At 43.2% G+C, this 22,350-nt stretch overlaps 1 protein-coding gene across 5 annotated transcripts in view; it reads left to right on the top strand.

Moving 5' to 3' along the window:
- Positions 1–22,350, top strand: part of PXK (PX domain containing serine/threonine kinase like) — an 83,012-nt gene that overhangs the window by 39,556 nt on the left and 21,106 nt on the right. For 4 of the 5 annotated variants that reach the window (XM_052642138.1, XM_052642146.1, XM_052642166.1 and 1 more), the window contains exons 5-13: positions 7,722–7,799; positions 8,303–8,376; positions 8,941–9,015; positions 11,870–11,974; positions 12,970–13,071; positions 14,425–14,586; positions 14,975–15,092; positions 16,980–17,058; positions 19,459–19,507. In XM_052642138.1, coding sequence (XP_052498098.1) covers positions 7,722–7,799; positions 8,303–8,376; positions 8,941–9,015; positions 11,870–11,974; positions 12,970–13,071; positions 14,425–14,586; positions 14,975–15,092; positions 16,980–17,058; positions 19,459–19,507 — 842 coding nt within the window. The remainder of the gene's footprint in view (positions 1–7,721; positions 7,800–8,302; positions 8,377–8,940; positions 9,016–11,869; positions 11,975–12,969; positions 13,072–14,424; positions 14,587–14,974; positions 15,093–16,979; positions 17,059–19,458; positions 19,508–22,350) is intronic. The other variant, XM_052642153.1, reaches the window with a different exon arrangement.

Genomic DNA, 22,350 nt, shown 5'->3' on the forward strand with positions numbered 1-22,350 from the left:
CATCTGTCATCTCATAGAGATGCAGGATTAAAGTAGGAGAGGAAAATTGCTTCTGTGTGATAAGAACTCTTAGAGTTTACTCTCTTAGTAACTTTCATGCATAATGTACAACAAAGTTAGTTATATTTATCATGCTGGGTATTGCATTCCTAGTACTTATTTATCTTATAGCTGAAGTTTGTACCTTTTGGCCACCTTCATTCAATTCCCCATCCTCCTACCTCCAGCCCCCACCTCTGGTAACCACAAATCTGATCTCTTTTTCTGTGCGTTTTTGACGAATAATTGACCTGCACTACTGTGTTAGTTCCTGTTACACAACATTATGATTTGATGTTTCTATACCTGTCAAAATAATCATCATGATAAGTCTACTTACATATGTCACCATAAAAAGATATTATGTAGTTATCAACTGTATCCCTCCATGTTGTTGCAAATGGCAAGATGTCATTCTTTTTTGTGGCTGATTAATATGCCCTGTGATACCTAGGTTGCGTCCACATCTCAGCCACTGTGAATAATGCCACAGTGAACATGGTGGGTGTGTATATTTTTTTCTAGTTAGTGTTTTCATTTTCTTCTGGTAAATACCAAGGAGTGAAATTGAACAACCATATGGTAGTTCTGTGTCTAAAGTTTTTGAGGGCTCTCCGTATTCTTTGCTGTAGTGGCTATTTCAAGTTACCTTCTCATCAGTAATCCACAAGGGTTCTTTTTCTCTGCATCTTCACCAAAACTTGTTATTTATTCGTGGTCTTTTTGATGATAGCCATCCTGATGGGTGTGAGGTGATACTTCACTGTGGTTTTGATTTGCATTTCCCTGATGAGTACTGATGTTGAGCATCTTTTCATGTACCTGTTGGCGATCTGTCTGTCTTCTTGGGAAAAATGTCTGTTCAAGTATTCTGCCCATTTTTTAATAGTGTTTTTTGTGTTTTGATATTTAGTTGTATGAGTTCTTTGTATATTTTGAACATTAACCATTTGTCAGATACATTGTTTGCAAATCTGTTCTCCGATTCAGCAGCTGGTCTTTTTGTTTTGTTAATGGTTTTCTTTGCTGTGCAAAAGCTTTTAAGTTTGATTAGGTTCCATTGGTTGGTTTTTGCTTCTTGTGTTTCCCAAGGGGGCATATCCAAAAAAACATTGCTAAGACCAGTGTCAAAGAGTTTGTCACCTGTGTTTTCTCCTAGGAATTTTATGTTTTTAGGTCTTCCATTTATGTCTTTAATCCATTTTTAGTTTATTTTTGTATATGATGTGAGAGAGTAGTCCAGTTTGGTTCTGTTGCATTCAGCTGTCTAATTTTCCCGAATTTATTGAAGAGGTTGTCTTTTCTCCATTGTATATTCTTGCCTCCTTTGTTGTATTAATAGATTAATTGCTGATAGAAGTGCGGGTTCATTTCTGGGCGCTCTGTTCTGTTTCTTCATGCTCTGTGTGCTTGTGCACATCCCAGTACCATACCGTTTTGACTATTGTACCTTTGTAGTGTGCTTTGAAATCAGAAGCATGATACTTCCAGCGTTTCTTTTTCAAGATTGTTTTGACTATTCAAGATCTCTTCTGTTTCCATAAAAATTTAGAATTATTTGCTCTAGCTCTGTGAAAAAAGCTAGTGATATTTTATAGGGATTGCACTGAATCTGTAGATTGCCTTAGCCTGTACAGTCATTTTAGCTATATTCATTCTTCCAGTCCATGAACACAGTATATCTTTTCATCTGTTTGTGTCCTCTTCACTTTCTTTCGTTAGTGTCTTAGAGTTTTTAGAGTACAGATCTTTTACCTGTTTAGTTGGATTTATTCTTCTTGATATGATTGTAAATGGAATTGTTTTCTTACTTTCATTTCTTTGTGATAGTTTCTCGTTAGTATACAGAAATGCAACCAGTTTCTGCATATTAATTTTGTATCCTGCAACTGTGCCAAACTCATTGAGTTCCAGGAGAACCCTCTCATTTTATACATGAGCAGTCTCCCAAGAAGGGCCTTACCTAGGGTTGCACATTTGTATGATTGCACAAGTGTCTAGTGTTTGAATGTTTCTCAATTAAAATGCTGCTCAGCCCCTGGAACATTGTCTGATCCCTATATCTCCTCCTCATGTCCCTCTCTACATGCTGCTCTTGTCCTGATTTTTCCCCTCTCTCCCAGGATGCCAGACAATCAGGAATCCAAAGGAGATGAGCACAGGAGTGTGAGAAAACTGTCAGAGACTCCTGCCAGAACCCAAACACTTAAGTAGCTGCCGCTATTTAGAGGGCACAGTCCTGATGAAACAATAAGGGTTGGGTGCTGTTTTCAGAGAAGTGCTGATTAATTTCCCCCTTTGCATGAAATGTCAGAACTTTGTCTTTCCTCTGCGCTGACTCACCAAGTGCCTCAGGAAAGGGAAACCCAGGCCACCTCCTCCACATCAGCTTAACTGAGCTGTTCCCCAAAGAGCAGGGCAGTCTTGTCCAGGTTTCCCAAAACTTACAGTGTGGCCCATGGCCCCCAAGGGCACCCCGTGCACCTCCAGCTTCCGGCATTTCCCCTGTAATATGGATACTGTCTGTACCTCTCCTTAGTTTCTGTGGCCACTGTCCAGCTTCCCTTCAGCAGGATCTGAGTTTTGTGTTCAGGTGTGGCTGAAACCACCAAGGCCACATTTCCTGCCTGTTGCTCTGACTGAGCCTGCAGGTGTTTTGTCAGAGGAGACATGTTGACGCCACCCATTCCCCAGGGGATGGGTGGCCAGCAGCTCTCAGGACATCAGCAGCTCCCTGCTTTCCTCTCTGGGACCCCAGCCAGGGATTGCTGGTCCTTTTCTTCCTTTCCTTCTGCTTTTTTGTTGTTCAGTTGCTCAGTTGGGTCCCACTCTTTGTGATCCCATGAACTGCAGTACACCAGGCTTCCCTGTCCTTCACTATCTCCTGGAGTTTGCTCAGACTCATGTCTGTTGAATCCATGATGCCATCCAACCATCTCATCTTCTGTCATCCCCTTCTCCTCCTGCCCTCAGTCTTTCCCAGCATCAGGGTCTTTTCCAGTGAGTCAACTCTTCGCATCAGGTGGCCGAAGTATTGGAGTTCAAGGTTCAGCATCAGTCCTTCTAATGAATATTCAGGACTGATTTAATTTAGGATTGACTGGATTGATCTCCTCGCTGTCCAAGGCACTCTCAAGAGTCTTCTCCAGCACTACATTTTGAAAGCATCAGTTCTTTGGCTGTCAGCCTTCTTTATGGTCCAGCTCTCACATCTGTATGTGACTACTGGAAAAACCATAGCTTTGACTGTATGAACGTTTGTGGGCAAAGTGATATCTGTGCTTTTTAATATGCTGTTTGGGTTTTTCATAGCTTTCCTTCCAAGGCACAATCATCTTTTAACTTCATGGCTGCAGTCACCATCTGCAGTGATTTTGGAGCCCAAGAAAATAAAATCTGTCACTGTTTCCAAGTTTTCCCCATGTATTTGTCATGAAGTGATGGGTCTGGATGTCATGATCTTCATTTTTTGAAAGTTGAGTTTTCAGCCAGCTTTTTCATTCTCGTCTTTCACCATACTTTCTGCCGTTAGGGTGGTATCATCTGCATATCGGAGGTTGATATTTCTCCCAGCAGTCTTGATTCCAGCTTGTGATTCATCCAGCCTGGCATTTCACATGATGTACTCTGCACAGAAGTTCAATCAACAGGGTGACAATCTATAGCCTTGATGTACCCCTTTCCCAATTTTGAACCAGTCTGTTATTCCATGTCTGGTTCTTACTGTTGCTTCTTGACCTGCATACAGGTTTCTGAGGAGGCAGATAAGATGGTCTGGTATTCCAATCTCTTTTTACTACCAAATTCACTGAAAGGAAATATGGGTCCTTGGTGCTTTGTTGAGGGTTGGTTTGGGGTTGTTCATTTGAATTAAAAAGTCTAATTGAGGGCCAGCTGTTGTACAGGGAAATCAATTGTCTCCTGGCCAGTCATGCGGGGTTTATGTTGAGAAACATGTACACATACACACACATCACGTTATTCATCTTGTTAGCAAGGTATAGCCATCACTGCACAGTAACCATCTTCCCACCTTAAACCACTCCGTAAATAAGCTTTTTAATGTCCATGCAGACGTCACTGAGACCAGAAATCAAGAGGCCTGCATCCTGGCCCCAGCTTTCTTATTAGCAGCACCCTCTCCACTCTGTAGGCCTCGGGGTCCTGACTGATAACATAAGAGATGGAGGTGGGGAGAGTGGACCAGATAGTATCCAAAGCTCTCTTCTAGCTCTAAAATCCCAAGAGTCCTGTGAACAGGTCAGATAGTGGTGGGCTCCAGGGTGGAGTGGAAGAGAGAGGGAGGGTTTGGGCAGGAGAGGAGGGTGGGAGTGAAGGTGAGATTATATTCAGAACAAGAGCAGGGTGCTTCAGAAAGGCTGCAGTTTGCTGTAACATACCAGCTGGTCTGTATTCCCTGCAGTCACTTCATGGGGCTAAGATCTAGGTGGTCAAAGGCTGCACACAGTGAGGGCAGCTGATACTTTCTGAGCTGAGAAGTCTGAGCTCTGTGGGGAGCGTAAGGTGGACTTGAAGGTGTCGCTCTGTGTTTCCTGTCTGGGGCTTGTTTGTCAGCGTCTAGAGAGCATGAGAGTCAGACACGACTGAGCGTCTTCACTTTCACTTTTCACTTTCATGCATTGGAGAAGAAAATGGCAACCAACTCCAGTGTTCTTGCCTGGAGAATCCCAGGGACGGGGGAGCCTGGTGGGCTGCCGTCCATGGGGTCGCACAGAGTCGGACACAACTGCAGCGACTTAGCAGCAGCAGAAGAAAGCGTGCAGTTTCCCCCATGGGTCAGTCAGTGCTAATGAAAGGGAGGGCACATGCCTTCCTTTTCATGGATTTCGTGTGCTCATGAATGAGTGTGCACACCCATTGCGCATGGATTCAACCCTTGCTACTGTGGGGTAGTCGCTTAGTCGTGTCCGATTCTTTGCGACCCCATGGACTGTAGCCTGCCGGGCTCCTCTAAGTATGAGATTTCCCAGGCAAGAATACTGGAGTGGGTTGCCATTTCCTTTTCCAGGGGAATCTTCTCAACCCAGGATCGAACCCACGTCTCCTGGTTGGCAGGCAGATTGTTTACTACTGAGCTATTTAGGAAGCCCATTGAACCCTTGGTTAGTTCTTACTTCATCAGATATTTACTGAGCACCTGCTATGTGACAGGTACTGTGACTGCAGCACCAAGCAGGAAATAGTCTCCTAACCCAACTCCTGCCCCAGGGAGGAGTACTGGGGTAGGAGTACTTCTGTAGGGAGATTGACTGGTAAAGACTGTGCCAGGTTAAAGACATGATAGCACCTCGAGGGTGGGGGTCCAGGTAGAGATGACCCAGCTCTGAAGGTGGAGGAAGGCTTCCCAGAAGAGGTGACACCTGCATGGAGACCTGAGGTGAGTAGAAGTTAGCTAGGCCAAGAGGCAAGGGCCCGTACTCCAGGAGAGAAAGAAGTAAATATTTCTGTGTGGCTGTGGGCTCTGCCGTGTTTAAGATATTTCTTTCTAAAGCCAATGATCACAGTCTTGTGGAAGACTAGTAGGACAGAATGCCGTAGGAGAGGGCCGTGTGGAGCACTGGAGAGTACAGAGGAGGGAAGAAGGGAGCAAGCCCTGGCTAGGGGAGCAGCAAGTTTGGGTTGAGCCTCAAAGGTTGGATGGGCAGGAGTAGAGAATGCTGAGGATTAGGGTAGGCCAGTCTTCAGGGGCCATGGCAGGTACACTCTCAGTGACAAGAGTGTGAGGCTCACACATTATTGGGCGGTGGGGGTAGGGGGGCTAAAGACCAAAGGTGTGAGGTTTAGAAGCTTGGTCCTAATTGGTAAGGACATGGGGCGCCAGCAAAGACTTCTAAGCAGAAGACGTTTAGGATTGAAATGTGTTACCTGAATCTGAGGAGGGAAGGGATTAATATTGGGAGCATGGTGGTCGTGTGGCTTACTTGAGAATAAATCATAGCTCAGAGGAAAGACAGTGTCCTTTCTATAATTTCCTGATCCCAAAGATAAAAAAGAAGGGAAAAAAAAAGCTATTTTCTAATCCTTAATTTGTCAGTAACAAATCTAAACATGTTACATTTACTCACAGCTACTTCCCCCACTCCAAAAACAATGTACAATGCACAGTAAACATGGTGAAATAATGAGATTGTCAGGGATTATGAGTCACTGTTAGTTCTAAACCAACTGTCCTTTAAAGTCTCTGAGAATGACAGTGTATCGCATTTAGAAGATTATTTTTCATAATCCTTCTCAATGTTGTGATTTTCATGTAAAAGAATATCTTTTGAAGTAGCTTACATTCAAGTTATTTTGGAAATGCTGAAAGCCTTTTATATCAGCATTACTTACAGAAAAAGTTCAGAGCTTCCAGTGTTGGTTATGAAAATTCGTCTGCTGCCGCCACACCCAACCTCTCCAAATGGTTGTCACATTGGAGTAGTTAAAGCGAATGTAAATGGAGTCTGTTCTGTATCTGTCATCTCATATTCTTTTAGGTGCAGACAGCACTGACGCTTTACATATTGAGTCAGTAAGATTGTTTTCTTCCCCAAATCTCTTAATTGATAATGTACTCTAAAATATATCAAAATAATATTGTCTGCCAAGCTCTAGGCATAGTAGTTCCAGACTAGGTCATTTCAACACATGGAAAGAGTTTCTGCTGAATCCCTGGTGCCTGGGATGTAACTGATGCTTGGCAGAAGTGCAGTTTCACAATGGATTTGCAGGATTGCTGTTTGCTTTCAGGGATCCAACGTGGCTTTCATTCACTCACTACATTGAGGGGGGAAACAGCAAATTACAGATGTTGCTTTTTGCAGGAAATGTAAAAAGCACAGTTATTCTGATGATTTTTTTATATGGTGAACTTTAAAGAACTTCCTCTTTTCATTGTCTTCATAGAAGGGGGAAACATTCTCATGATAAACACAAAGAGAAGGATGGATTTTTTTTTCCCAGTAAGCAGATGTACAGTGGTTTCCCACAACAGAGCCATGTTGTTGCTGTGCATGGATGTTTTTCTAAAACACTGCCTTTTATTTCCAATATATATATTTAAGGCTAATCGCTTCTTTGTTGGTGAAAGCTATAATTTCATGAGGAATGAAGATGGGATAAATACCACTTGAAGCAATGTTTAATGCTATTCCAGGGTGACCTTAGGACACATTTTGAGTTTTGTGCTCCAGTTGTTGTCTGGTACATATATTGAATTCTTGGCTTAAGACAACTAGTTTGCATATTTTAGATCTTCCAGTTTAATTATTCTGTTACTAATTACTGTCTTTAATAAACTTTTGATTTTAGAATAATTTTAGATTTACAGAAAAAATAATGGCAGTGATAGTATAGAATTTCCGTATATGCCCTCATCCAATTTCCCCTAATGTTAACATTTTATATAAGCATGATACATTTATATCAAAACTAAGAAATGAGCATTCACACATTACTATTAATTATAGTTTTATTCAGATTTCATTGGATGTTTCATTACTGTTGTTATTCTGTTCCAGGATCCAATCTAGAGTCCCATGTTTTATTTACTCTGTGTTCATTTTTTTATAATTAAGTTTTTAAAGACCATCAGAATTTCACTTGCAAGAATAACGTCTTAAGTGTATGGCACTTTCCTGATATGTTTGTCTAATAAATACGTTTCCACAATATCTTTGCAGAGATTGCCTTACAACATGTTTCCATGTTCTTCCGGTCAGAGCCAAAGTGGGAGGTGGTAGAACCATTGAAAGACATAGGTGAGAAACTGGTGTGCCCATTGTGTTAAAAAAGGATCACAGAACTGGGTTCTTTGTCGTGCTTTCTTATAAGTATCCCAGAAAAGCTTTTATGCAGGTGAAATGCATAAGGAATGCAGGTGATGTCTTTTTTTGTCTGTTTCCATACTATTTGAGGATTCAGTCCTTAACTTTTATTAGTGAATGAATCTTGGTTACAGACGCATCTGGGGATTTGGATGGTGGTAACTAAGTTTCAGAACTATCATTCATTCCTCTCTTATCTTTTCCATTAAATCTAAACTGAAGTGCTGTTTTCCTTTTTCCATGAGTAGTTTCTTTTATTTTTCAGTTTATTTTAGTGGAGCTTTTACCATTTCAGTATTACCAAATGGTTGCGTGCAGGTTCCTATATACCTATGAATAATGTTTCTGAACTTAATTTTTATTAATTATTTGGTCAGTAAAACAGAATCAGTTGGTGTTAGATCATGTAGCTATAAACACATCTCCTTTTATGACAGGTTGGAGGATAAGGAAGAAATATTTCTTGATGAAGATTAAAAATCAGCCAAAGGAACGGCTAGTGTTAAGCTGGGTAAGCTAATTTTGTTTTGTTTTGCTTTAGACTAATTTCAGGGACTTCAGGTGGGTTTATGAAAAAGCAAGAGAACTAACAAGACAAAATTGTACTGTGCTGCCAAGAGATGTAAAGGGCCCCTTAGTCATACATCAAAGAGTCATTTTCAGTCACTTTGTTTATGCATGTGGTAATATCAGTGTGACTACATTTCATCAGCTAGTAAATGTTTGGAAAGAAATACGAACAGCTTAAAATAGTTTTCTTGGACCTCTTTAGGACTGACACTTTGGCAGTTTTTTTTTTTTAAATGCTTGAGCATTATTTTTATTTTATCTATCACTTTGAGAGCTCTAGTGATACACTTGGTTAATAAAATTAGGTAACATTACAGTTAGGTGCTAGTATTTGTATGTTTATATACTCCAGAAAGGCCATGAGGCAACACAAATTGCTGTGGTTTTCATCTTTGGTTTAGTAGTCATGTATTTGGACAGATTTTTTTTAAAAAGGAAAGGCTTGTAAGGAATTTTTCTTTTGATGACCAAAACAGCACCCTGATATTTCCTCGCTTGTTTGCAGGCTGACCTTGGTCCTGACAAGTATCTGTCAGATAAAGATTTTCAGTGTCTAATCAAACTTCTGCCTTCCTGTTTGGTGAGTACAAGTCCTTCTGTCATTCTTGACGCCGATGGCGGATTCACAGTGTTTTCTTGTGGGTGGGTGGCGCTGAAAGCACTCCCCAGAGAGGTAGAGCGGATTTCTCTTCCGACTGGAAGTGCTCAGGGCTACTCCCACTGGCCATTTAAATGACATTCACGACTTCCAGACCACCCACAAAATGTGGTAATTTATTCAATTTTTTCTATTCATTTGGCCACGCTGCGTGGTATGCAGGATCCCTACCAGGGATCTCATCCGCACTGCTTGCAGTGGAAACACAGAGTCGTGACCACTGGATTATCAGGGAACCCTGAAATATTGTTTTTGTGTTTCAAGCAAATGTCAGAGTAGGAAAGCACCCACTTCTCTGAGCCTCTTGTTCCTGGTGAGGATGTTTATTATTAATGAGTTGAGAGATCTGTTTCCAGCCTGAGAAAGCAGAACTGATGCAAATTTAGATTAACCGGAAAAGGAATTCTAATCCAAGGCTTTCAGTGGTAAAAACCTCATGAATGTCTTTCAAAAGATATGCAGATATTCTTAAGGAAAAGACTAACCTGGCCAGAGAAAATTGAGTTAGTGTTGATATTCGTTTTTTGAAGAGAATGTCTTGTCAAGCTAGCAAGACCAAGTGTTTAATGTGGTGTGATACCTGGCGGAGAAAAATACTGTGGTCTTTGAGTCTGATAGGTTGTGTCACGCAGGCTGTGAGCGTGCAATCCTAAATTTTTTTTCTTGGATACGCTCTTTTAAAAAAGAAGATAATGCAAGCTAGTGGTGCATATTAATTGCAGAAAGTCGGAAAGCACAGATAGGCAAAAATAAAATAAAATTTGCCCATAATTGCAAGTAACCTGAAGTATGGGCCAAAGTGTCATGTTCAATTGTTACTTCTCTGGAATTTTATTTTATTTTTGGCTGCGCCTTGTGTCTTGCGGGCTCTTAGTTCCCCAAACAGGAATTGAATCAAGGCCACAGTAGTGAAAGCCCAGAATCCTAACCACTAGGCCCACCAGGGAACTCTCTTACATGATTATTTTTGAAAAAAATCATATAGATACTGTTCTAAAGCTTGATTTTTGTTGTTGTTAGTGGTATATCCATGAACATCTTTTGTTGTTAATAAATATAGTATAATACATCATTATTACTGACTGCATAAAATTATCATCGGCCATACCTCAGTTCACTCAGCTAATCCACTAGACATGTGGATCACTTCTAGTTTTTTGCTCTTATTTTTTTAAAAAATGCCATGGTGAACAATTTTAGCTGAACATTTGTACCCATTCTTAGTTATTTTTATAAGATAACTAAAACTAATTAATAAGCAGTTATAGGGAAGTTTTTTCTTTGAGACTATATAAGTAGCATCAGAGAAGGCAATGGTGCCCCACTCCAGTACTCTTGCCTGGAAAATCCCATGGACGGAGGAGCCTGGTAGGCTGCAGTCCATGGGGTCGCTAAGAGTCGGACACAGCTGAGCAACTTCACTTTCACTTTTCACTTTCATGCATTGGAGAAGGAAATGGCAACCCACTCCAGTATTCTTGCCTGGAGAATCCCAGGGACGGGAGAGCCTGGTGGGCTGCTGTCTATGGGGTCGCTAAGAGTCGGAAACACCTAAAGCGACTTAGCAGCAGCAAGTAGCATAGTCTTTATCAAACCCACTAGAGATTTTCTAACTCCATCATTTCTCTTTTATTTACTGGTTGGCATTCTACTATAAGGAAGAGCTTCATGTTCTCTCTTTTTTATCTATTTATATCAGTATGAATTCCAAGGATTTTTATTTTATTCATTGGGTTTCTTTTTGAGGTGATGAAAATATTCTAAAATTAGGCTGTGTGATAGTCACACAGCTCTGAATATATGGAAAACCATTGAGTTGTATACTTTCAACAGGTGAGTTATATTGGGATGTGAATTGCATTTCAGTAAAGCCGTGAAAATATCCCCAACAGTTGCTTTGTTGTGATGATCAGGAGGAACTTCATGATCAGTTTTCTGTATTTCCCTGGGCACCCCCTTCCGTCCCCCTGCCCATCCAATCCTCACACAGTCCAGCTCCCAAGGGTTTAAATCTTCCTGATACTCCTTTGAGCTCAAGGCCATTGTAATACTTGAAGTCATTTAGTCCGTGTATCCACAATTCCAGGTCACATGAGGACTTTTCTTTCAGTCATTAAATAATTTGTCTTACTCCCCACCCTGCTTTGTTGACATCCATGTCCGCCTCTCAGGAGGGCAGTGTCACTCATTATATTGCACACTCCAGCAGAGGGACAGGAAGACGCATGCTCACTGCTCTGGAAAAGGGCCAGATGCTGAAAGATGCTGCCATTGCTTGTTTTCTGGCTGTCATGCTCCCTGGCTTATCACTAGACAGCAGTGTGGAGTGTTAGGCAGCCCTGTGAGGGGAGACACATTTGTCCTGGTTCCCACTTGGCTGCTCTAGAATTTGGCTTTTTTTTTTTTTTTTTTTACCAATTTACAGAGGCAGAATATTAAAACCACCTTTCCCAAAACTCAGACTTTCCCTCTCTTGCACCACACTTTCGCCTGAACTGTGAGACCACGTTAAAGCAGATACCTTCCCTTGGAGAGCTTAACTTGTAGCCACTTCGCTTAATCACTGTAGTTTACCTTGGTTCTCTCATCTAAAAAATGAGTTAGTAATTGATTATCTGATAACTTGAAAATACCATGTGTTCAGGGAATGTTCTGCATTTATGTGCAATTAAACTATCAAGCTGGCACTTGATTCTGTATAACCAGATCCTGGATCTAAAAGGAACCTAGATGCTGATGCAGATCAAATGTGAATTTCTTTTTTTTGTTTTGGCAGCACCCTTACATCTATCGTGTTACCTTTGCCACAGCTAATGAATCCTCAGCATTGCTAATTAGAATGTTTAATGAAAAAGGAACCTTGAAGGACCTGATCTACAAGGTACTGGTGGTGCAAGTTCCTGGTCATCAAGAAGTTCTCAAGTCCCTTAAGAACCTGTTATTGACACTTGATCCCTAAGCTTCTAGAAGCTAGGCCCCGAGGATTTAATTTTAATTTTATTTGGAATTTGTATTTATTTTAGCAATAGAAACTACCCAATTTGGCTAAAGAGCATTCCTTTACCCACATGAGGAAATGTTGAGCATTTCATGATTATGTCCATTAGATTGTAGGCTGCTCTTAGGTCAGTTTTAAAGTAACTTTTTTTGTAAAGGGATACCGAGAAGCTTTACAAACACTCATAGAAAAAGAGATCCGATTTGTGGTTAACAGAGGTAGGAGAGGATATTTAAGGGAAATTAGATGAAGACAGTTAAAAGGGTAAGATGGATAAATACTAGAGGTGTAAAACACACCATAATAAATACCATTAACACTGCATGCTTGCTAAGTCACCTCAGCTGGGTCTGTTTCTGTGCTGCCTTGTGGACTGTAGCCCACCAGGCTCTTTTGTTCATGGGATTCTCTAGGCAGGAATACTGGAGTGGGTTGCCGTGCCTTCCTCCAGGGGATCTTCCCAACCCAGGGATCGAACCCATGTTTCTTATGTCTCCTGCAATGGCGAGCGGGTTCTTTACCACTAGTTCCACCTGGGAAACCCATAATTAACACTGCTATGTGTTGTTGGTTTTTTTTTTTTTTTTTTTTTTTTTTAAAAAAAGCAATACTGATGAATTCTAACAGTATACAAGACTTTGGGGTCTGCTAAAGTGAAGACCAGGAACATCTTCACTGGACTAGAAAAAGGCTGGAACCCTGGTCAGCCTCTTTCTATTAACTGTGCAGACTGCTGTGTTTAACAGCCCATGTCCTGCCAGCGGGACTCATCTGATGCCCCCAGCCTCTCAGTGTGTCCGTCTGTTCAAGGAGGCCATGTGTGTGTAGAGTCCAACCCCTCTACTGCCTCCTTTTGTGCTCTTTGTTCCTTTCCAAAGGCGAAACCAAAAGACCCATTCCTGAAGAAGTACTGCAACCCTAAGAAGGTTCAAGGCCTTGAACTCCAGCAGATAAAAACATATGGGCGGCAAGTATTAGAGGTAAGAGGTATCTGACTTTTGTTTCAGTTGCATTGGAATTTCACCCAGCATCACAGTATTCTTTTGGGAAAGTTTTCAGGCAATATCTAAAATAGTTGAAATTATCTGGTCACATACAAACTGGTGGCATTGTCATATTTTACCCCCAAAAGCAAATATTTGAGACTAAAGCAGTAATCTAGACCAACACAGTTCCAAAAGCTTAGCTATTGGAAATTCCTAAATTAGTGTGTGATTTTTAAGAACTTTATTGTGTGAATACCAAGTTTTGTGTTATTTCTGGTTGATTTATCTTTGTGCCAAGATTCTTGCTTTTGTTATATCCTATACATAACCATATCGCCCCTTTACAGAAGTGAAACTAACGTGAAAAAGCCTGTCCCACATCACTCTCTAGAGCAGCATTTACCAAACTTCTTGGATTATGCAATTGTATCAGTGAAAACAATTTAAGCATAAACACTCCCATGTTATATATGTTTAATTTATATATATATACTATTAGTAATGTATTTTGTCCAGTATAAGTTAAGAAAGAATGAGATTAAAATCAAAACAGACAGGAGACTTCTGTGGTGGTTCAGGGTTAAGACTGTATTTCCACCTCAAGGGGTGGCGGGTTCGATCCCTGGTCTGGGAACTAAGATCCCACATACCACATGGCATGGCCAAAAAGTTAAAAAATAAATAAATGAAGAACAAAAACCAGAGAAGCTGTAATACTTTCTTCTGGTTCTCAACGGATCGTCCTGGGCACCTGCTTCAGCAGGGCACTGCTGTGGTTCACCAGGTCTTTTGCAGGGCTGTATCCAGGTGGCTCTGTCACTGGCTGAACCACTGTTTATGAAATGGCAACTGAAAAGTTTGCTTCTTTTTGTGGGAGGCTGTCATGTGTTTCTATTAATAAACAGCCAAATATATTCTGAGGTGAGACAGGACTAGAGATGTTTTCAGCTCAACCCCTCTTCCTGAATAATTGGCAGAAGCCCTGGCAATTTATTCATCTGTGCGGTAGGACCTTTGCCCTGAAGAGAGCTGGGATGTGGTGCTTAGGGAGAGAAAGTGCTTACAGTAGAGGCTTTTGGCATCAGAGCTGTTAACCTGAGCAGATACAGGCCACTTCTCTGTTCTTTGGAAATGAGGGAGCTTGGCTTGGCGTGTCCACAGCTGGAAAGCACTCAGCATCCGTCTCTTTTCCAAAGAAATGCACAGACATGTATTCTTTCTTTAGGAATCTCCCCAGTGACCAGTTTGGTCTTGTTTCAAAATATATTGACGGAAAAAGCAAAGTTTAAGCTTGTCTTGTATCGAATGAGTTGGAGGGGAGTGTAACCACTACATACTTTTCCATAGGTCCTAAAGTTTCTACATGACAAGGGATTCCCTTATGGGCATCTTCACGCTTCCAACGTGATGCTGGATGGGGATACCTGCCGGCTGCTGGACCTGGAGAATTCCTTGTTGGGCCTTCCTTCCTTCTACCGATCGTATTTCTCACAGTTCAGGAAGATCAATGTAAGTTGATGAAAGTGATGAAACAGCAGGCTTAGTTTTAGGTGTAAGTTATCCCCGTGGCAGGATGCATGATCTGTCCCTGTTAGAAATGTGTGCTAAGCAGGGATGGGTATGGTTGGGGCAGGCACGCCTGTTGGTCCTGTCTCTCCCACGGCACTGCTGTATCTGAGAGGCTGGTTGGGCAGGGCCAAGGAAGGGTAGAACCTCTGACTGCACCATCGTGAAGGGTAGGACCAAGACTTTTGGTCAAAACGATTCTTGTGAGCTTTTACAAAAGGCCTCGAGTGGTCACTACCAGTTGTGGGTGGGGTTGCCCCTGGGCCATGTTTCTTAGTGGAAGCCCAGGGCTAGGGATTCACAAAGCCCTCTGCTGTCTTTTCTTCTGCAGACGTTGGAGAGTGTGGACGTCCACTGCTTTGGCCACTTACTATATGAAATGACTTACGGACGACCGCCTGACTCAGTGCCTGTAGACTCCTTCCCTCCTGCGCCGTCCATGGCTGTGGGTCAGTATGGGGTTTGTAAGGGTCTCTGGGCCCTGGTCATGCTCGGAGCTTCTCACCCCCTTTTCCAGAGTCCAGGGAAGGTCCAGAGGAAGTTACTGTGCTCCATAGCCAGGAAATCTTACCAGGAAGTAGAAGTTGCGGGAGTAACTTTCTTAAAAGTATTTCACTGAAAACTCAGATTGCTCATCTGTTTGTCAGGCTGTCTGAAATCTCAGGAGTCCTTCTGTAACATGCGTCAGAATTTGGGAAGCAAGAGGATGTGAAGAAAAGTATGGCTAGTGATAGGTCTAAGCAGAAGCTAGGAGCAGACAACGTGCGCTCAGTCTTGTGGACTCAGGCAGAGTCGGGAGGTATCCCAAGGCTGGAGGGGGACCTGCAAGGACAACCACAGGCTGGACACCCGGCAGAGGACAGCCCGCCAGGTCCAGATTAGGAAAGGCGGGCAGGAAACCCTGGATCCAGGAGTTCTCCCAGCATCACTGAGGGGCTTCTGTAGGAAGGAGGGATGTCAGGGCTGATGCAGAGTCACCCAGGGACCCTTTCCTCCCCTCGACAGCCAGCTCACAACCCCCTGGGGTTGGGGAGGGGGCAGGGCAGCTTTTGGAACATCGCGCCTTCCATGCATTCAGGTCAACCTCCACCAGCGTCTGTTTTGTGTCATGAGATGGTTCCAGAGAACAGGCCCCAAGACTACTTTGGGTTGAATTTGAACAGCTGAAATGGAACAGTGACCTGCAAGTAAAAAAAAAAAAAAAAGGAAGGAAATCTGGCTGTTTTTGTAAATAAAGTATATGGGAGGATGTACATAGTCTGTGTGCAAATATTATATACCAATTTGTATAAGAGACTTGAGCGTCTGCAGATTTTGGGTATCTTTAGGGCTTCCCTGGTGGATCAGAGGCCAAAGCGTCTGCCTCCAATGCAGGAGAACTGGGTTCAGTCCTTGGGTCGGGAAGATCCCCTGGAGAAGGAAATGGCACCCCACTCCAGAATTCTTGCCTGGAGAATCCCGTGGACGGAGGAGCCTGGAGAACTACAGTCCACGGGGTGGCAAAGAGTCGGACACGACTGAGCGACTTCACTTTCACTTTCACTCACTTAGGGATGGAGAGATTTCTGAACCAGTGTCCCAGGGAGACTGAGGGAAGACTGAATGTAATAAACGATAATTTTGCAAACTTGCTCCATATGAAATGTCTTTTTCACTTGTGATAATTATTTTTTCCTGGTATAACCAAGTACTATATTAAGTTTAGAAGTTTGCCTCAGTTTCCTTGGATGTATCTCTTTACATAAAGTAAGAATTCATTTGGATATGTGAAGAGTTAAATGTGTATATTTGTGTGGGTAAAAAGCATAATGTTAATAATAGTTATTTCTGAGTGGTCAAATTATGAATGGAAAAAAAAAAATCTGGCTGCTTTTGTTTACACCTTCCAAGGTGTTGGATGGTGAGATACCAACAGTTGGCACTTCGTATGTTGGTTTTGACTAAAAAGCAGGCAAGCAGAGACGTGTCTTTCAAGTTCAGAATTTTACTCATGTGTGGTGTTTACTTCTCTTTTAAGAGAGCAAACACATTTATGAATGATATCTTGAGTCCTTCCTCCAATTATCTGTGCAGTATACTTAGCTTTCTGTCAGCATGTGGTTCCTGAACCATTTTTATTTCTTTTGAGTCATCGGGAGTTGTCAGCATTGCCAGCAGCCCCCCTTCGCCCTCCACCCCCTGCCACCACGTATGCCATCTGTCTGTGCGTGAAGAGTTTTGACATTGTCCTGATGAGCCCGCAGACAGTTGTTGAGACGTGGTGTCAAACTTTTCATCACCAAGAGGGTTTGCCAGCATGTTCTGTGGAACTAAAACGTGTATCTGTTCATTTCAAGTGGCCGTGTTGGAGTCCACGCTGTCTTGTGAAGCCTGTAAAAATGGCATGCCCACCGTCTCCCGGCTCTTGCAGATGCCGTAAGTCAATCCCACGCCTTGGCTGTAACTTCCTAACCGTGTCGAGCCCCGGACCACTGGCCCAAGCGTCCAGTCCCAGTAGAGACTCATCTGCGGTCCCCGCAGAGTCTGTGTGGCCTGCTTGCCAGTGGCCACTTGCCACGTGACACCCTGACCTTTCCTCGTGGCCTCTGCGCACCGTAGTCTGACTGCTCTGTCTTCACACCCATGCCGTCTTCACGTGTGTCTTCATGTGTCTCTCTCCCTGTCCACGCAGGCATTGTGTGCGTGGACACACGGCAGCCCCCCGTTTGGGAAGTACTGAAGGGGGCAACCCTGTTTCCGTTCATTGCATGGCCCACAGCAGTGGCTGCTTCACTAGGCGCTAGTCAGGCAGGGTCTGGCCTCCAGGCACAGGACTGCCTGGCTTCGGCCTCCCCTGCACCTGTTTATTCATTTGCTCCCTGGGTAGCATATGTCTGATGTCTGACATGTCCCAGGCCCTATGCTGGGGCTTAGAGATGAATGGTCGGTTGAGGCGGGTCGCATAGTGCTCTGGGGTCTTTTTTTAAGGTGCATGTTCTGCTCCTTCACGGAAAGACAGCAGGATGGTTCAGAAGCATGTGTCTGAGTTTAGACAGACCTGGGTGTGGGCACAGCTTTAGCACTTTCCCCAGGTGACCTTGGGCAGGTTTCCTAACCTCAGGAAGCTGGGTTTCCTCATCTATAAATGGGGATGATAATAGTCTCCACCTCAGAGTGCTGGTGGGAGGATTTATTGAGATGATTCCTCATACAGGCCCAGTTACTTAAGAAGTGCTTATTAAATGATGTTACGCGGCTTCTATTTTGTGCTCTGAGATGTACCCAGTGCCCTGTGAGCCGATGTATTCGGGAAACAATTACATAGGAAATGAGGCAGGACAACTTGAAGTACATAAAACCCGAGGTCGGGGGAGGCGGTGATAACTTCAGATTCCTTGTGTTCCAGTGGGTCTGTTCCAGTCCGAGGCCCTGGGGAGGATGCGCTGTACAGAGCAGCCCAAGCCCCTGCCCCATGGATGTGACTTTTCAGTGTTTCACTGACACTGGGGCATCCCTCTGTGAACCAGGCACAATCAGCAGCAGTGCCAGCGTGGGACAATTATTGTAGTTGTTTCCACCATTCACTTGTAGAACACATGCCCTTGTCCATGTCAGTTTACTTGGGTTTGCATTTGCACCCCCTGCTTCGAAGCACTTACATTTTCCTCCCAGCCTTCCAGTTTTAAAGCGAATCCATTTTTTTTTTTCTCTTCACTGAAGTCCTTCTATCCTGCGGGCTTCAGCCTGGGATAGCATTTAGTGAGGTGTGAATTCTGCTCAGTTAGAAATGTGTTGTCTAGGAAGTAAGTGGACCCCTTGGCCTTGAAGGGGAGAGTTTTGTCTCCACCTCTAGGCCGCCCTGGGAGCGCTGTGGGGAAAAGTTAACCCTGTCTCTTCTACTTGAGATGTAGTTACCCTTTTTCAAAAAGGGGAGCAGTTCAAGGAAAGACTTACGCCAAACCATTTGAGCAGTGCCCAAACAACCATTTAGTCAGAACAGTTCAGAATTCCTCACACTATTCTTTTTAATGGCATACTTTGAAGGAGAGAATTGATATTCTCCAAAAGCTGCTATTTCTTCTTAAGAGAGCATGAGAAGCACTACTTTTCCTTAAAAGAAGATTATTTTCTCTCGTTGGATTCCAATCAAAACAATTCCTTTTTACTTACTCACGCATTTTTATTATATTGAGCTTTAGAATAAATTTTATCCTCCTCTGGGACCAAAAAAAAAAAAGGAAAATCAATCATTCTGTTTAGAAATATCTGCTGCATATTATTAATTGCAGTATAATATAAATAATGGGCTTCCGTGGTGGCTCAGGTGTAAAGAATCTGCCTGCAGTCCTGGGGCCCCAGGTATGGAAGGAAATGGCAACCAGTCCAGTATTTTTGCCTGGGAAATCCCGTGGACAGAGGAGCCTGGTGGGCTACAGTCCATGAGGCCACAGAGTTGGGACAAGTCTGAGTGACTAACACTTTGACTTTTCATAACCATAATAAGTAACTTGCAAATTTCTTTTCAAAATGCAAATTAATTTACATGAGAAGACTGCTGGCCCTCAGTGGGGAAGACACGGTCACTACAAAGCTGACCCAGCCCTCCTGCTGAGCTCGGAAATAATGGGGAGTTGGGGTTTCTGGAGGTCACTGTGGGTGGCCTGGAAACTCCTTTGAGTTTATTGATAAACCTGAGGTGGTAGGTTAGACCGGGGCTGGGGGGTGACGTGGGGGTTGGGGGGGACTTGATGGGCTAAAAATGTCTCATTCTGCTCTGGTTCTGTTCTGAAAGTACACCTTGTTTAAGAAAGATATTTCTGTTTCTTTTCTTTACAGATTATTCAGTGATGTTCTGCTCACGACTTCTGAAAAGCCACAGTTTAAGGTAAAACAAATTAGTTTTTTATTCAATAAAGAGAAGATACAATATTTATAATAATGTGGAGTGGGAAAACACATACTTAAGAGTGTTTTTATCAATTTTGGGGGGACCTCAGTGAGGACAGTAGCTGGGGGACAGCCTCTCTCACAGCTCTAAGGAACGACTGTGAAGAGGCAGGGGAGCAGCCAGGATATATATGAACTTTTTGCTGGAAAAACCCCTTGTAGTCAAGCATAAAAAGATTGCTGCTAATCACAAAAGACAGACATCTCCAGTTAATGATTTTAATCGCTTTTTTTTGTATGAAAGATGCGGAAATCTGGGGCCATTGGAATTCTCCTTGGTGTGAGACAGACATCTCCAGTTAATGATTTTAATTGCTTTTTTGTGTGAAAGATGCGGGAATCTGGGGCTGTTGAAATTCTCCTTCGGTGTGGTGCGCACCTGAACTCTCTAGGATCTGCTTTCCTGTTTTTCTCCGCCCTGAGTTCTTACACCCCCAACCCCCAGGGGTGGGCAGTTGCAGTGGGTTGCAGCTTAATCCTCGAGGAAGAGGAATGGCCAGCAACATCCTTCGTTTCACATAAAGAAAAATTGAAAATAATCTAAATGTTTTACAATCTTGAAGTAGTTTAATAATTTACAGTACGTGGATTGTGTTGTATCTAATGAAAGTGAAATTTACAAAGACATTCTAGTAGCATGGAAGGTGATTATTATTTGGGCTAAGGGAGGAAAGCAGAATATAAAATACAGTGTATAGGAACTTCCCTGGCAGTCCATCGGTTACGGGTCTGCGCTTCCAATGCACGGGCACAGGTTCGATCCCTGGCTGGGAAATTAAGATCCCACGTCCTGCGTGGTATGGCCAAAAAAAAAAAAAAAAAAAAGTGTGAAAAAATACTTCTGTCTAGAATAAGGACTGGAAGCAAGTATCCTGGGAAGTAGCCAGGCTATGCAGTGTTATGGAAACAGTAGGAGATTTAGAGCTCCCCAAAACCAAGTTGTTGCCTTACTTTGCTTTGGTGATAGCCTCTAATCACCTCCCAAAGGTTCCACGACATTTGACTCTTTGGACCAGGTCGGTTTTTACTGCTGGGGCTGCACTGTGCATTAAGCAGCACCCTGGCCTGTGACCCCACTAGAGGGGAGTGGTACTCCCTGTCCACCTCCACATTGTGTGGCAATCAAAACTGCCTCCAGACGTTGCCAGCTGTCCCCTAGAGAGGGGAGGAGGGCAAGATCACCCCCATTTGAAAGCCGCTGATGTATGGGCAAAGACCTGTTCTGTGGGTCTATGTTTACTCATGTAGAGTTGGTGAGTAAAACCTGACTGCTGTCAGTGGACAACTGAGATGATCCAGAACACGTAGTACAGGGCTGGGCCCCGCTCAGTGCTCACTTTTAGCATTGTTTTGGGTAGTAGTGTGTTGCGAGTATGCTCAGTCATGTCTGACTCTTTGCAACCATTTGGATTGGAGCTTTCTAGACCCCTCTGTCCATGGGATTTCCAAGGCTAGAATACTGGAGTGGGTTGCCACTTCCTTCTCCAGGGGATCTTCCTGACCCAGGGATTGAGGCTGCGTCTCCTGCATTGCAGGCAGATTCTTTACCACTGAGCCAAAGGAAGACCTTTGGGTGGTAGAATGAAGGATAATTCTCTTTCTCCTTTCTACAGTCCCCCCAAACCCATAATCTTACAATGAAATTAAATTTACTGGGGAAAAAGAAAACACCAAACAAGGTGGTGTCTGAAGATTTTATAGGCAAGGGAGAGGATTTCTGCTGTCCTGTTTTGCCAGTTAGAGGGGGCTTCCCCGGTGGCTCAGATGGCAAAGAATCCACCTACAGTGCAGGAGACCTGGATTTGATCCCCGAGTTGGGAAGATCCCCTGGAGGAGGGCATGGCTCTAGTATTCTTGCCTGAAGAATCCCCATGGACAGAGGAGCCTGGTGGGCTACAGTCTATGGGATCGCAAATAGTCAGATAGGACTGAGCGACTAAGAACAGCACACAGCAGAAAGAATAGCTTCTTTGGATCTGAAGTTGGAGCAAAAGAAAACCTTTGGAATTCATGTATTTTTTACTGAAGCTCTTCAGGAAATGCATTCAGCCTTGTAAATATACTCTCCTCAAGTCTGGTAGTCCAGCCCAGGGGTGATCATTAGCCCTTGTTCTTCCCCCAAGCCAGAGAGTCTGTGGCAAAGATACTGTGATCTTAAAATCCGTGTTAACCTCTTGTGTGTCTGTTTTCTTTCTGGAAATATACACGAGACTGGTGATGTTGGTTGTCTCCATGGAGGGGAACTAGGTGGGATGCTTTTTTTCTGCGGATATACCCTTTTTATGCCTAATGAGTTTTGAACCATATCACTGCATATTACCTACTCAAAGCGTCTTTAAAGTTAGATTTTTAGAAGAATTTGTTGTTCTGGTTCAGTAGCTAAGTCATGTCTGACTCTTTTGCAACCCCATGGACTGCAGCATGCCAGGTTCCTCTGTCCTTCACTTTCTCCTGGAGTTTGCTCAAATTCATGTCCATTGAGTTGGTGGTGCCAACCAACCATCTTATCCTCTGTTGCCTGCTTTTCCTCCTGACCTCAATCTTTCCCAGCGTCAGGGTCTTTTCCAGAAAGTCACCTCTTTTCATCAGGTGGCCAAAGTATTGGGAGCTTCAGCTTCACCATCAGTCCTTCCAGTGAAGGTTGATTTCTTTTAGGATTGACTGGTTTGATCTTGCAGTCCAAACGACTCTCAAGGTCTTCAGCACTGCAATTTGAAAGCATCAGTTCTCCGGCACTCAGCCATCTTTATGGTCCAACTCTCATATCTGTACATGACTACT

Source organism: Budorcas taxicolor, chromosome 1 (genome assembly GCF_023091745.1).
Source record: "Budorcas taxicolor isolate Tak-1 chromosome 1, Takin1.1, whole genome shotgun sequence".
NCBI lineage: Eukaryota > Metazoa > Chordata > Mammalia > Artiodactyla > Bovidae > Budorcas > Budorcas taxicolor.